Genomic DNA, 15,294 nt, shown 5'->3' with positions numbered 1-15,294 from the left:
CCGCTGTCACAAAGCAGTGTAACTGGCCTGTGAGTTGTTGGCGCCCTCAGTTTGAGATTCAACTGAGAAAGCCGGCTGTCCTCACAGTGTAATAAAGAGCAAGAACAAACTCCACTTTATCCGCTTAATTTAAGCGTCCAGCTGAGAAGATAACACCGACAACTGCTGACTCAGGAACCCTGCTGCTGTGTTGCCAACATGCATGTCATTAAACGAGGTATGTAACTTTATTATTCTTCTTGTCAAATACTGTCGGATAATGCTGGAGGTGATGTAAAGGTCCTAAAAAACGGTTATAATGCGTCTGTAAGCTGCTATAAATGTTAATATTACAAATAAATACCACAGTTAAACCTACAGCTCAGTTGCATTCATATTAAAATGTGCTTATTGTTTCTTTGTTTGCTGTGTTTCCGTTGAGACACCAAACAAAGACTTGACAGGACAAAAGCCTTTTCTCTGTTGCTCGACACTGTTTTGTCTTTTATGTGACATACAACAAATGGAGGCGACACCGCCGAGGCTTTAATGAATGTTTATGCTTGTTGACCCAGTTTTGCTCTCTAGCTTTCGACGTTTAAACTTTCCCTCCCCAGTTTTTTTCCACAGTAAAGTCGTTGGCAAACTTCCTCTATAAGTGGTGTGTAAGACAAGGGTTATTATAGTCATGTATTGGTATCTGTGGTTCTGGCGCGAAGCAGCAAGGTGCCTCCCTATTGTTGTTATAATAGCTGGTTAGACAGGTGTTCAGTGCGTGTGCATCCCTCTTAATTGATCATTGGAGGGAATCAAATTTACATCTATAGCAGTGATATTTCCTGAGTGGTCACTACTGCAGTTTTATTCATTATATCTCCTGAGAATTGATATCAGAAATTGATCCATTTTGAGGACTAATGAAGTTATATTTTTGTATTTCAGATGGACGTCAGGAGGCAGTCACTTTTGATAAAATCACATCTCGCATCCAGAAGCTTTGCTATGGGCTCAACACTGACTTTGTGGACCCTGTAAGTTCAAACCACTCTAAAGTTATCCACCAACATTTAAAAAAAGAAAAGACACATCAACCAATGGATTGACACCGTTGGCACATTCAAAATTTAGAGATATTCTACCATAATCCTTTATATCTGTTTCCGCAGGCTCAGATTACAATGAAGGTGATCCAGGGTCTGTACAGTGGAGTCACCACCGTGGAGCTGGACACTCTGGCAGCAGAGACAGCAGCCACCCTCACCACCAAACATCCCGACTATGCACTCTTGGCCGCACGAATCGCTGTGTCGAACCTGCACAAAGAGACCAAGAAAGTATTCAGCGGTGAGTGCAAGTTTGAAGTTACTGTTCTAATGCAAGTTGTGTGACTTTTGTGTATGTTATTAATCTATTACACATCTATATCTATGCTACTTTGTATTGAAATTAAATAACAGCATTAATGCGCTAGACAATATTGACCTTGTGCAGTATTCTTTGTAAATATATGGCACTGGCTGTGAAAAAGCACCCCTATAATTTTGTATTACTATGTGTATTGTTTTTTATAGTGTTGGTGAAGGCATGAATTATTGTACATAGATGAAGTGGTTTAATTATTGTTACTAATATTACACTTTCTTTCCTTTCTGCTTTGCAGATGTGATGGAAGACCTGTACAACTATGTGAACCCCTTAAATAAACGTCATTCTCCTATGATCTCCAAGGAGACCCTCGACATCATCATGGAAAACAAGGCTGTAAGTCACATTTGATGGTATATTTTGTGCATTTGATATCACTGTTGAGCATTATTTTTAACATGATATTCTCTGGTCTTTGCAGCGCCTCAACTCTGCCATCATTTTCGACAGGGACTTCTCTTACAACTTCTTTGGCTTTAAGGTCATTTTTTAATTTCATTTGACATTTACACATCTCATGCAGGTTCTTTGGAGTGTATATCTAATTCATCCTTTTGCTTGAACAGACTCTTGAGCGGTCGTATTTGTTGAAGATTAATGGCAAAGGTAAGAGTTGAAAAGCATGTTTATGGGCGCAGAGACTCACTGTCACAAGTTATTTGTTAAACGATGTATTAATTCATGAATTGATGGATTCATTGCTAATGTATCTCTTTCTGTAGTTGCTGAGAGGCCCCAGCACATGCTCATGAGAGTGGCAGTTGGGATTCACAAGAGAGACATTGATGCAGCCATTGAGACCTACAACTTGCTGTCAGAGAAGTGGTTCACCCACGCCTCACCTACTCTGTTTAATGCAGGCACCAACAGGCCACAGCTGTCCAGGTGAGGACTCTGAGCAAAGTGAAACACATCTATGATGCTTTCTTTTACATTTTTTTCCTAATTTAATTTGTGGGTGTTTTACAGTTGTTTCTTGCTAGCCATGAAGGACGACAGCATCGAGGGTATTTACGACACACTGAAGCAGTGCGCCCTCATCTCCAAATCAGCTGGAGGTATTGGACTGGCAGTGAGCTGTATCAGAGCAACAGGCAGCTATATTGCTGGGGTGAGTTAAATATGCAGAGATTAAAATCAAACAGGGATTAAAATCTGTGTCATTTTTTGTATTACTTACTGTGGTTCTTGTTTTTCAGACAAATGGTAACTCCAATGGACTGGTACCTATGCTTCGAGTCTACAACAACACAGCACGCTATGTGGACCAAGGTGGAAACAAGGTAAAGATTTAGAAGATTTACTAAGACAAACTATAACAGAGCATGATGTTGTTGACATTTCAGGTAGTAAGTTAATTCACCCTGCTCTCCTTTCGCTTATTCAGCGACCTGGAGCCTTCGCTGTGTACCTGGAGCCGTGGCATTTCGATGTCTTTGACTTCTTGGAGTTGAAGAAGAACACAGGTAAAGATGAGCAGAGGGCCAGAGACCTGTTCTTTGCCATGTGGATCCCAGACCTCTTTATGAAACGAGTGGAAAGCAATCAGGTGAATTTTGTCGGAAATCTTTAATAGGTTACAGTCTGAAGTAAGCTATATGAATGTTATCTTTTCTGCTGGTTTTGGGGGAAACTTATTGCTTCTCTCCTGCTCTTGTAGGACTGGTCTCTATTGTGTCCCAGTGAATGTCCCGGGTTAGAGGAGTGTTGGGGAGAGGAGTTTGAGCAGCTCTACACTCGGTAAGAGCAGCACACCAAACTCTGTTCTTAACAAATTACTCATTTCTCAGTGCTGACCCTCCCATGCCTTCTGTTTATCCTCAGATATGAAAAGGAGGGCAGGGCTCGGCGTGTGGTGAAGGCTCAGCAGGTGTGGTACGCCATCATTGAGTCTCAAACCGAAACCGGTACGCCATACATGCTGTACAAGGATGCCTGCAACAGGAAGAGCAACCAGCAGAATCTGGGCACCATCAAATCCAGCAATCTTTGCACAGAGATCGTAGAGTATACAAGCAAAGATGAGGTGAGGGCCAGGAGATATTATTTTACAACCTATAGGGTTTTTTTCTGTAATGTTATAATCCATTATATTGTCTAAATGCTCTTTTTCAATGTGGTTTGTTCGCAGGTTGCTGTGTGTAACCTGGCATCCATTGCCCTCAACATGTATGTCACCCCCGAAAGGACCTTTGACTTCAAAAAGCTTGCGTCTGTCACCAAAGTCATTGTCAAGAACCTCAATAAGATTATTGACATTAACTACTACCCAGTGCCTGAGGTTTGTTTTCTTCTCGAGTGTTGATTCTCTGCCGACCATGCAGCTGGGTCTTATGTGCTCTGTGTTAACAAATGGCTCCACTCTCCTGCTTTACAGGCTGAAAGGTCGAACATGCGCCACAGGCCAATTGGAATCGGTGTGCAGGGTCTGGCTGATGCCTTCATCCTTATGCGTTATCCATTTGAAAGCCCAGAGGCCCAACTGCTCAACATTCAGATCTTCGAGACAATCTACTATGCTTCCCTAGAGGCTAGCTGTGACCTGGCAGCCGAGCTCGGCACTTATGAAACCTATGCCGGCTCTCCTGTGAGCAAGGGGGTGAGTAGATTTCACAATGTCTCAAATCCATCCTGAGGTACAGTTTATCAGTTTGGGATCTGAGCCTAACTAATTTTGTTTTCCAGATCCTTCAGTATGACATGTGGGATAAAACTCCAACTGATTTGTTGGACTGGAAAGCACTGAAGGAGAAAATTGCCAAGTAAGTCTTCCTGAATGTCTTTCTTGTTGTTGATGCTTCGCAGGTCATATATAATGTATGTGGAGAAGGTAGCTCATCCTTGATTCAGCTTCTTCATTGCCCTTGTGTGTCCTCAGACATGGTGTGAGGAACAGTCTGCTCTTGGCCCCCATGCCCACTGCTTCCACTGCTCAGATCCTGGGAAACAATGAGTCTATTGAGGCTTACACCAGCAACATCTACACCCGCAGGGTGCTCTCAGGAGAGTTCCAGGTCAGCACTGAATGAAGTCGCTGTGTCTCCAAAATAGTGTGTCCAAAGAACAAATTGTCACCTAGAAGAGCTGCAACAGTTTGTTAATTAATTGAGTAGTCTATCAAAAGGAAATAAGGTACTATGTTCATAATTAATTACTTGTTTAAGTCATTTTTCAAGCAGAATGGTCAAACATTTGTCGGTTCCAGGTTCTTGAACGTAAAGATTTGCTGCTCCTGAACAAAACTAACTACTTTATCAGTCAATGAAGAGTCTTAGAATTTTGGATTGTTGGTTGAACCAAAGATCAGATTTGAAGACGTCATTTAAGGCTCTGGAAAATTGTGATGAGCATCTTTTACAATTTTTTGACATTTTAAACCAGAAGGTTAATCAATTAATTGTGAAAATAATCAGCAAGTTAATCGTCAAAGAAGAAAATCTTTAGTTAAAGCCCTGTTGCTGAGTGTGTTTTCCATCTCTGCCAAAGATTGTGAATCCTCACCTGCTGAAGGACCTCACAGAGAGAGGACTGTGGAGTGATGAAATGAAGAACCAGCTGATTGCTCAGAACGGGTCCATCCAGGTACAGAGTCAAACTGATTAAATTAATGTCACTATGATTTAAAATGTGCACTTTTTGGTGATTTAAACATGTCTTGACTTGTCCACAGGATATTGAGGAGATCCCCGATGATCTGAAGCAGCTGTATAAAACTGTGTGGGAAATCTCCCAGAAGACCGTCCTCAAGATGGCAGCAGATCGTGGCGCCTACATTGACCAGAGCCAGTCCCTGAACATCCACATTGCTGAGCCAAACTATGGCAAACTGACCAGCATGCACTTCTATGGGTGGAAGTTGGTAAGTCAAGACTCAGGGATTGCAGGTTTGATGCACCATAGCGCCAGGAAACTGCATCGTAATGATAACCTGCCTTCTTTTCCTGTGCAGGGCCTGAAAACTGGCATGTACTACCTGCGGACGAAGCCTGCTGCCAACCCCATTCAGTTCACGCTGAACAAGGAGCAGCTAAAGGAGGCCCAGACAACCAAGAATGAGGAGGAGGAGACCAAAGAGCGCAACACTGCTGCCATGGTCTGCTCATTAGCAAACAGAGATGAGTGCCTGATGTGTGGTTCATAAATGAAGTGTCGTTCACTCAAACACACTTCCCCTCATCCACCAGCATATACACCTGGTTCTTTTTATTTGTATATGATGTCATAATGTGTTTTACATATGCCGCTGAAAGTCACAAATCCTTCTGGTGCTTATTTAATATTTACTGGGTTTGTATCATGAATTTTGTATGCATGTTTGTATAGAATTAATAGTGTACGTAAGGAATTAATATTTGCCCTTTGTTTTTTATCAATGCAGTTTTGTAAGATGTGGGTCACATTAATGAACTTCATGATTGTATTTTTAGATGAGTGGAAAATTAAACTTGTACAATCATTTTTAACAAGTCTCATTAATTTTTTTCACAATTATCAAGACTACCTCAAAACCTGACCATGGTTATGTATACTTTGTTATTAAACACATTTAGACGTGCATTTATTGAGGCAAGAACAGCATATTTCTTTATATTTTACTAATGTAAAATATCTACATCCAGAGAGAAAATTGGCAAAATAAGAATGGGTAAGTAGTCAGCATGCTGTTCTTAATATTGTTTATCAGGAAATGAGAGGCAGGGAAATTAAGTATGTCTGTCACTGGGGATGCTCGTGCCTGCAAAACATTTTTTTATTTTTTTTTACCCGTGAATAATATTGTGAGGCTTTTGTGTCAGAAAACAAAGTATATTTTAATTCTCTGGTGAAGCTGGCAGATCAGGAGAACAGAGGAAGCTAAAAAAAAAAAATGAAGGTTAATGTGGTCATGGCATCAATTTTGCAACAAAAGACTACATGCCAAGCTGTTTTTCCAGTGCAGGCGTCTGGATGTGTTGTGTCTTGGGACAGGTGATGATGCAGGTGATGAATTAATGAACTGGTGTGTTCATGCATGCAACCTCATGGGAGGAGCATGTGTGAAACAAGCTGAGACCTGCACTGTCACACAGTTGCAGACTGTAGGTCTGCTGCCTACTGAAAAGACACATTAAAGTGTTCAAACAAGCACAACGTTATAACCTTAGTCAACAGAGACAGGGAAACAAGTCTATTTACAAATGTTTTATTTGTTTCACTGAACACAAGGCTATTAAGAGAAAACAGAATGACCAACAGAGGCTTTAGAAAATGGCTGAGTAGCGCCTGCCACACTTGCCTCACTCGACTGACCAATGAAACAATGTGAATGTGAGTGGAATAAGCCAGAAAGCAACAGGTTTTTGCACCCTGATTGACTACACTTCATGAGAAGTTTCTGACAGTAGTGATTGAGATTAAAGGAACTGTACAACCTTTTTTTTTGTGGAAAGTTACCACTCTAATGTCTGCACAGCAAATATGAAGCTAAAGCTAGCAGTTGCTTAGCTTAGCATTGCCCAGCTGAGAGATGCATTAATGAGTCCTACTGCTTTTCTTGCTAAGACCTGCCCTCCTCTGCCTCGTTTAGAAATTCCTGAATGTATCTGTCTCCAGACAAGAGGGCTCGTCAAGGGCTCGTAAAAATCACAGAATAATTCACAGAGGAAAATAAATATGGCAATCCAGGCTGTAGCTGAAATGTGTTGCTTTGGACCAACTTTTCGGATGGCCAGACTGACGGACATCAGTATCATCAAGCCCTGTCAGTAACAGAGCCAAAATTATGAAGCTGGAGACAAATCTCCAAATTGTCAATGATTAACTGCAGCCCTAAAACAAACCCTCTTGTCAGATATTGAATGGGGTGATTAAAGGGCCGAACCCTGTAAATGTCAGTGTGGTCCTTGACATGGGAAAACAAACCAAGGTTACGGTCTCACTAGCACCCCATCTATCGAGCCCTCTCCCTCCTGAGAACCAAAGCCTGTGTCCTGGGAGCTGCTGCTGCCTGTCGGAGAGGGAATGGTTTTCTTGGCTCCGGGTTTGTCGCTGCTCTCCCTTACGCCACACTTCTCTGCTACATTATACTCAACCTTCCTACCCTTCATCCATTTTGCGTCGACTTTCTTTTCCTGCAGCTCTATGTCTTTGAACTTGTTTGATACACTCTTTGTGTCTGTCTTCTCATTGTTGACTTTGATGCTTTCAGCTTGCTTGGGAGGCGTCTCTGTGTGCTTTTCACCCACCTTTGCCCCCGTGAGTATCTCTCCTCCCGCTTGTTTTTCTGCCTCAACCTGTGTGTCCTCGGCTTTTACCTTTTCTCCAACATTATTAAAACTTGTCCCTGCCACCACCTCCTCCTCTTTCACTTTATTGTCAGTATTTTCATTTTTGTCTCCTTCCACCTGCTCTTTTTTCTCAGCTTCCTTATGATCTCCCAGCTCTGCTGTAGCTCTGCCTTCCTCCATTTTCACCACATCACAGTCTGTTACCTGCTTTGATCCAACTGTTCCACATTCACCCTCCTGATTCTGCTGTGCGTCTGACTCCTGTTGTACATCTGAGTCAACCTTTTCTTTATCCGTTCCTTCCTCTCCATGCACAGTCACTTTAAGTGGTGTGTTGTCTTCTTGTCTGTCAGTAAAACCTCTGAAATTGTTCTTGGCACCTATGATGTATTTTCCTAGTACAGAGGAGCCATCCTTGTTCAGTGCATCGTTGCATCCATTGTGCTTATCATCCGTCAGAAGCTGCTGAACCACTTTCATATCACTGTGAATCCTGACGATCGCTTTGCTCAGCTCAGTAATCCGATTACCGATATCTGAGGAAAGAGGATACTCCAATCACAACACGGCACGCAGGCACTTAAATAATAAATAGTTCTATTCGGTCTCTACAGGTTTTTCAGGTGGTTCAGTTAATCCTTTAGAAAAAATTAATGATGTTTGTGCATTTAAACATTTAACACAATTTCTTGATCTGTTTTTTTATTTCTTATTAATTGAATATTGAACACTACTCACTGTATCACAATCCTAAAACACTCCAAACCACTCAAAAGCACAACATTTATATCATTTATAATTTAAACATTTTTATGAGATAGCCAGTAGAAGAGAAAGACTACAGCGATGGAGGAGAGACAGCGTTACTGTCTGACTCTTCAGCGCTGACAGAGTCCTACCTTTCCTCTTGGTCTCCTCAAACTCCCTGCGAGCCGACTCTATGTAGCGCTGCACCAGAGCTCTGGTCACCTGCTGCCGATAAGGTAACTGGCTTTCTTCGGATCCATTAACATTGTTCTTAAAACACACATTTAGCATTTAAGTGCACAGTACTTCTGAAATCTAGAAGATTATTCTTACTACAGTCTCTCCAACTCCTGTAACAGACACTTACCATAGAGGTTATTGGAGGATATTTTTCCTCAGGATTACAGTTGAAGCAGCAGCAGAGTCGTCTAAAGATACCCCTGGAACAGAATTTAAAATTAATAATTAAGTGTATAGATAAACATGAGATGTCTTTGCAGGTCATGCTTTGTTTTAGAGCTCACCTTAACAAGTAAAAGACAGCTTTGGGTGAGGGGATAATATTAAAGGGCACAGGCATGGTGAGGCCCTCTTTGAAGTAACTGAGGTACAGCTTTGACCTTGCAAACTTCCACTCAACATCTGCATCATCCTGAAATAAAGAAAATTAGTCTCAGGCTTCTGCTTTTATTGCAGGAGCGTTGCGAAAACATGTCGTTACCTCAATTTTCTGAAAGGAGTTGGTGATCATAGCAATGAGCATGTTGAGCAGGACGATGACGATGACGAGCGTGAAGATGCCGTAGAGAATCCTTCCTACAAACTCTGCCAACACATACTGCGGCATGTCCACGTAGTCCTGGTTGGCAACACCGAACATGGTCCAGAATAAGAAGTGGAACGTCTCATTAAACCTGCAGAAGTGCAGAGGAGAGTGTCATGACACATGTTTTAACAAACCATGAGGATTTGTATTGAATACGCTTATTTTCAGCAGCCATTCATTTCACTCTCTCATCTTAGAAAAAAAGTACTGTGACATCACTTCTCATCTTGTGAGATAAGATTTGTGGGTGCATCTCACAGCCTTTTCTTCATGCTTGGATGACAAAGTAAAGAGAGCTTGTTGTTAAGATTCAAAACAAGAAGGATGAACAAGGAAAATGAAAGAGAGATTTTTCTTCTTTAGGGACAAACGTTGCATGATTTGACGGACCAAAAGCACAGTTGCAGTGGTCAAACATGTCAATACATTTAATTTCATCACAAAATTACAGGTTAGTTGTCTTAAACAAAATATTCTGCCTTGGAAAATCAAATCTGCTGCAAAGTAATGTTCCCTTCCTGAAGCACAACTCAAGCTTTCCTACAATCATCCAGCTAAAAGAAATTAACATAAATAGAGGACATTTTACTAAAAGGTACATGTCCTTGTAGGGAGAATAGCAAAACAGGAAATAAAGCTCATTCTACATTTTGCCTCACAAAACAAAGTCTGTTCTCCTCTGGGGTGGCAGGATATGTATGCCAAATTGTTCTGGATTTCTGAAACTAATATTGACATTTAAAAATGACATTTACATTTAAAAAACACTCCATGTAACTCTAATACTCCACCAGTTTATACGCAGTGAGCTAATATCATCTGAAATACTGACCCAGGCGATTTGTCTGTCCAGCTCTAATATAGAACAAGTTTTATGTAGGCTGAAGGCTGAAGGCCTGAGGGGATAGTTGATATTTTGGAAATTGGCTTATGGTGGAAACACAGACTTCCTGGAGTCTTTGCTTGTTGCCTGGCATCCTCACAGTGATGAAAAGACTCCAAGAAGTCAAATGTTTGTATAAACAAACATGATATAACACAGTGAACAGGGTTGTATAAAGTACTCAAAGAGTAAATGTAAAGATATTGTGCTCACATGTAACTTTGGTAAAAGTGAAAGTAACCAATGTGAATAATACTTAAATTAAAAGTCTTTAAGTATCTGATATTAACTGTACTTAAGTATCAGGAGTCATTTTCTGTCAATAAATGTACTTAGATATCAAAACTACAAGTAAAAGTAATTGTTCATATATTCACATGTACACCGTATACTATGGGTCGACTGATTATCGTATTGGATATTCAGCATTTTTCTATTACAATATTTGCCTCCAAAATGTAGCGGAGTGGAAGTACAAAGTAGCAGAAAAAGGCAATAAGTCAAGCACCTTGAAATTGTACTTGTACTAGTTACATTTCATCACTGGCCATCAGTCTTCATGCTAAGATAACTTCATATTTACCATACAGCCATGAGAATGGTGTTGATCCTCTTATCTCAGCAAGTGAAGTGAAAAAAGCTAATTTGCCAAAATGTCACTACTCCATGAAAAAGGCCAGAGCATTTGTCACCAGCACATATATTTTTCAAGACTGAAAAAAAGAGAGCCCCATTTTGAAGCACTTTCATTTGCTGCGTGACATTGCGAGCTGAAGGTTCTTCTGGATCTCTCTCTTTTTCAGCCCACCAAGGTATCTTCTGATTAACCCATCCCATTGGCCAATGGGATGGGTTAATCTTTTTTTAAAGTCTCTTCTTATTGGCGACTAGAGAACTGGTGGATATGCTTGAATGCTTATATGAGAATCCCTGAGCTGAAACAACAATATTTCTGAAGCTGAAGATCCCATATTCTTACCTGCCAAGATGTGGAGAGATGACATAAGGAACGTAGACATTGTTGATGCCACAGAGGAAGGCTGTTCCAATGATCATCAGTATAAACATGAATCTAAAAAAACAGAAGAAACAACATTCTCACTGGCTCTGTCAATATGTGTGCAGATGTTCATACATAGGGCAAAATGAAGAGAGCCATTACCTCATCATGTCATCAATCATCTTCCCTATGGAGATCTGCAGAGTTCCCAGAGACTCATGGGCTGGCAGGATGTACGCCAGACGTGTGAAGCTCAACATGCTGGTCACTGCAAACAGCACCTCTGCAATCAGCTGGGGGTCCTCCTGATGCCAGTCCTCACGCACTGCAAAACAACCAAACAGAGCAGTTCAGCATCAAGAGCACTTCTGCAACAATCCTGAAATAATGATCTCGTATCATTTCCTCACCAGTCTGAGTGAAGTAGAAACACTCGTCTGCGCCGCCGTGATCTAGGCAGAGGAAGTAACCTTTGAGCATGATGAGAACACGCAACGCAAAAGACGCCAGGTACATGCTGAGCACCATCACGTCCAAGCAGTTCCACCAGTCCAGGAAGTAGCTCCGCAACCCTTCGAGCCACACTTCCTTACACTCATACCAGAAGAATCCTACAGGAGAAAGCATCATGTTATCCCTGAAACCTGATTCAAACCACCTCCAGGCATCCGTTTTCTATTTGTACATCATAGAAGGGAGTCAGAGTGAACCTACCAACCACCCACACCATGTGGAAGGAGCTGTGCAGGATGTTCTGCTGCCGGGAAGCAAATTTGTCTCGATACAGCTCCATCGTTATGGATTCTCCAAGTAGCGTGATAAGAAACCAGAGATAGGAGGCTGAGTGGAGGAGGAACTTGATCACAGGGATCTTTAGTATCTTTCCTACCTGGTGAAAACACAAAAGACGATGTGATCTGTCAGGGCCAAGGCACACCTCTCATTACAATAAGAAAACTCTCTCTACATAGGCCAATTTTTGCACCTTCGACCTGGGTGCGATCCAGTAGATGAGGCAGAGGAAAGGCATGGTGAGGAAGATCCCCACAGAGACAAACAGCTTCCAGACCGTGCGGCTGCCTCTCCAGCCTGCCAGGTGCCCACACCAGATAGATGACAGCACCTGCTGGCAGATTGGATGGGCCACAAACTGCACAAAAAACACAGAGAGGGAGAAACAAATTATAGATCAAGTATACATCTTCTTTAACTCATCTCTGGCTAACAGAAGGATTTAGTACCTACCTGCTTCTGGTTGTAGTTGACAGCGAGCCGCAGACGTGACAGGTTGGGTATTCCCTTCTCGAAGGCCTGCTCCTCGAAGTCTTCCTGGCTGTCTTCTCCACAGCTGTTCAAGATGGTGGTCACCTCGCACTGGTTGCGACACATGCCCAGCAACTCAACGGCAAAATCCTGACAAAGCTGCTCCAGGCCCAGGTACTGAGGCTGCAGGAGAAAGTGGCACCAGGGGAGAGTCAAGAAACAACCCACACACAAAATGGAACAATATCTACAGATGTCATCAGACCTTGAACTCTGGCTCTTTCTGCGACAGCATGCGGAGCTCTCTGCTGAGACCGAAAGCCTGGAGCATGGCATCTTCGGAGGTGACGGACAGGTAAGCGCGGCTGGCGATGCCACGGTAGGTGTTGATGCGAGACAAGGAGAACTTGAGCAGGTCGTACTGCCGGCCGTTGCGACACTCCAGACAGGCACAGGATATCTTATGAGGCCATGGGATGATGTGACCCTTTTGGGTGAGCATGGTGACTATTTCATACAGGTCTTTCTGGCAGGCTAATGTCAAAGGAGTGACGCCAGGGGCAAACTGGGAGTTGTCAATGGAGCTGTCAAAGATGGCCTGAGAGAAGGAGCGCACGTCCATCTTGTTGCCTTTCTCCTGGTCCAAGCGGTCCAGCAGACGCTTCACCACTCTGGGCTGGTTGGTGTCAACCGCGACAAGCAGGGCCTCGTGGATCTGCCGGAAGTCAAACTTGACCCCCTGCAGGAGGGCGTCCATGCAATCCTCGCTGCCCAGGCGGATGGACAGGTTGAGGGCTTCCCTCCACTGCCGGTCCTCAGACTCATCCAGCTGGCGGATTATGCCATCCCCGGTCTTCAGCAGTCCAGACAGCAGCTCTGTTTTCCCTTCCTGAATGGCAGAGATGAGCTCCGGAGGGAAGCGCATCTTCTTGTTCATAATCTCGCGCCATTGTTCTGGCTGAGGGACAGGACAGGACAGTTGGCAGGACTGTTAGAAGTTGATTCATGCATTTTTCATCAGGGAACAAAGAAAGTCTCAGAGAAAATTAAGGAATTTACCGAAAGAAAAAAATGTGGCATAATGCACAAAGGACACAAACACTTTCTGGCATCAAAGAGAACACACTGAGCCACATTTTTTCACTCCTCTCTCAAACTTTTTTAACTCGGATCTATTGAATGACAAATTCTACGGAACCATGTGTAAATAAAACTCTTCTTACCGTGAGGTTTTCCATTCCTGATGAAAAACAGCACAATTTTGAGCAGTGATCCTAAAGTTGAAGCGCAATCACATTCTCTTGAGACATGAAATATATTTTTTTGCAAGCTATTTTGAGCTCCAGCGATAAAGGAGAGAGATATCAGTTGATTGCACAAGCAGCTCCACTCAGAGAACTGAGCACTTTGGTGTCCTACGATCATGTGCTACCGGCTGACTGCATGGAATCAGTACCCACAAACTCAATAACACACTTCAATCCCCCATGGGGCAGGGCCAATTAAAACGTAACGGGTTCAAAGTGTTTCACGCTTGGCTGGGCCCAAACCAAACTGTTTCTGTGCTCAAACAGGAATTAACTCTGGTCTCCCCATTGGAAACAGTGCCATAGCACAATTAAGGTAGCTGTTACTGAACAGGCGGCAGCTGTCATCGTTTCCCCTAGAGGAGCTGGAAGGAGTTCACAGCAGTGAGAAAAACAAGGAGCTGCAAGGAGAAGACATTCTGATTATTTTCACTCCTCTTCAATCACGCAGTTCTCTTTGAAGCTGAAGCATCTCTGTCCAGTTACTAAAATTATACTTTTTTGTGTATTTTTGTCTCGGGACACAAATGTGAGGTTTTCTCTCCGTGTAGTTTACTGTCTATATTTAGATTTTTTTTTTTTTTTAATTTTGAATTTTTCGAGAAGCTTCTCTTCTTGGCTCTTCATCACTGTACAACAAGTCATATTACCTGTATGGTACATTTTCTTATGTGTGTACTTTAGAACAAATTTGAGGTACTTTGAGTATTTTCTTTTTCATGCCATTTTAGGCTTTTTCTCAACATCAACTCAGAGGGAACTGTACTGTTTACTCCACAACAACTATTTCACAGCTAGTTAGTTCACAAATTAAGTTTTTTGCACACAAAACATAACTATTTTGATCGTTTTCATGCAAAAAAGATCCAAATGTTTCACATTTCCAGCTTCTCAGTTGTCATGACTTTTCCCTTCAACTACTTTAATACATCTTATTTATTCTTAACAATGTTGGGGTTTAGACAAACATTGTGAGGGTGTCACTTTGGGCTCTGGGTGATTTTGACAGCATTTCTCACAATTTGGACAAACCAGCCAACCACACATGCAATCTATTGATGGAGAAAATAATCAGCAGAGCAATCCATGATGAAAATAATCTTCTGTTACAGTCCAGTCAAAATGAGCTCCGCCTCAACCAACTATAACAGGAAAATCCTGCTTTAACTTTAATGCATGAGTAATAATAAACAGTATGACACTGATGTTTTGGCACCAACCCAAAGCGTCACTATTTGCTGATCTGAGGATGAGACTCAAGAAGCGCCTACATTTTTCCATAAAGTTACATATTGTTGCTTAAGGTAAAGAATCTGAATACTTCCTGCACCCACTGGCTGTATGTGCACTGATGGGTTTGGGCCAAATTCCTGTCCACAGGACACGAGCTGTATTTACAGAGACCATGCTATCATCATTAGTTTGCAGGCTGTTGTACAATACAAATGTCTGAAATGTTTGTCTATCAGATTGCTGACGATTTCAGTCTCACCAAAGACATATTAAATTCAAAAGATGGCTGAAATCATTTTCCAGGGAGCAATCTTGAAATAAATGTCAATTTTAAGTCCTTCCCAGTTGATCATGATACTCAAGAA

The 15,294-nt window shown here is 42.2% G+C and overlaps 2 protein-coding genes across 2 annotated transcripts; one reads left to right on the top strand and one right to left on the bottom strand.

Annotated features, from left to right (window-relative positions):
- Positions 1 to 34: 34 nt before the first annotated feature.
- Positions 35 to 5,862, top strand: LOC311269719 (ribonucleoside-diphosphate reductase large subunit-like). The gene is made up of 19 exons (XM_084374065.1): positions 35 to 217; positions 922 to 1,010; positions 1,146 to 1,323; positions 1,640 to 1,740; positions 1,826 to 1,885; positions 1,971 to 2,010; positions 2,127 to 2,289; positions 2,374 to 2,515; positions 2,604 to 2,687; positions 2,792 to 2,953; positions 3,065 to 3,144; positions 3,229 to 3,430; positions 3,536 to 3,685; positions 3,782 to 4,003; positions 4,090 to 4,166; positions 4,283 to 4,418; positions 4,891 to 4,986; positions 5,075 to 5,263; positions 5,354 to 5,862. The coding sequence occupies exons 1-19, from the start codon at positions 199 to 201 to the stop codon at positions 5,543 to 5,545; spliced, it is 2,382 nt and encodes a 793-aa protein (XP_084230191.1). The 5' UTR covers positions 35 to 198; the 3' UTR covers positions 5,546 to 5,862.
- Positions 5,863 to 6,570: 708 nt separating this feature from the next.
- Positions 6,571 to 13,627, bottom strand: LOC311269066 (short transient receptor potential channel 2-like; the record flags this gene model as incomplete). Its single annotated transcript, XM_084373045.1, has 13 exons — positions 6,571 to 8,206; positions 8,570 to 8,687; positions 8,785 to 8,857; positions 8,942 to 9,069; positions 9,139 to 9,331; positions 11,106 to 11,198; positions 11,289 to 11,451; positions 11,537 to 11,737; positions 11,841 to 12,015; positions 12,112 to 12,276; positions 12,372 to 12,572; positions 12,655 to 13,347; positions 13,613 to 13,627. The coding sequence occupies 13 exons, from the start codon at positions 13,625 to 13,627 to the stop codon at positions 7,311 to 7,313; spliced, it is 3,114 nt and encodes a 1,037-aa protein (XP_084229171.1). The 3' UTR covers positions 6,571 to 7,310.
- Between the last annotated feature and the right edge of the window lie 1,667 nt (positions 13,628 to 15,294).

The sequence above is a fragment of the Pagrus pagrus genome (genome assembly GCF_965226575.1).
Source record: "Pagrus pagrus genome assembly, chromosome: 14".
NCBI lineage: Eukaryota > Metazoa > Chordata > Actinopteri > Spariformes > Sparidae > Pagrus > Pagrus pagrus.
The sequence above is the reverse complement of the archived record's forward strand: the minus strand, read 5'-3'. Positions and strand labels throughout refer to the sequence as shown.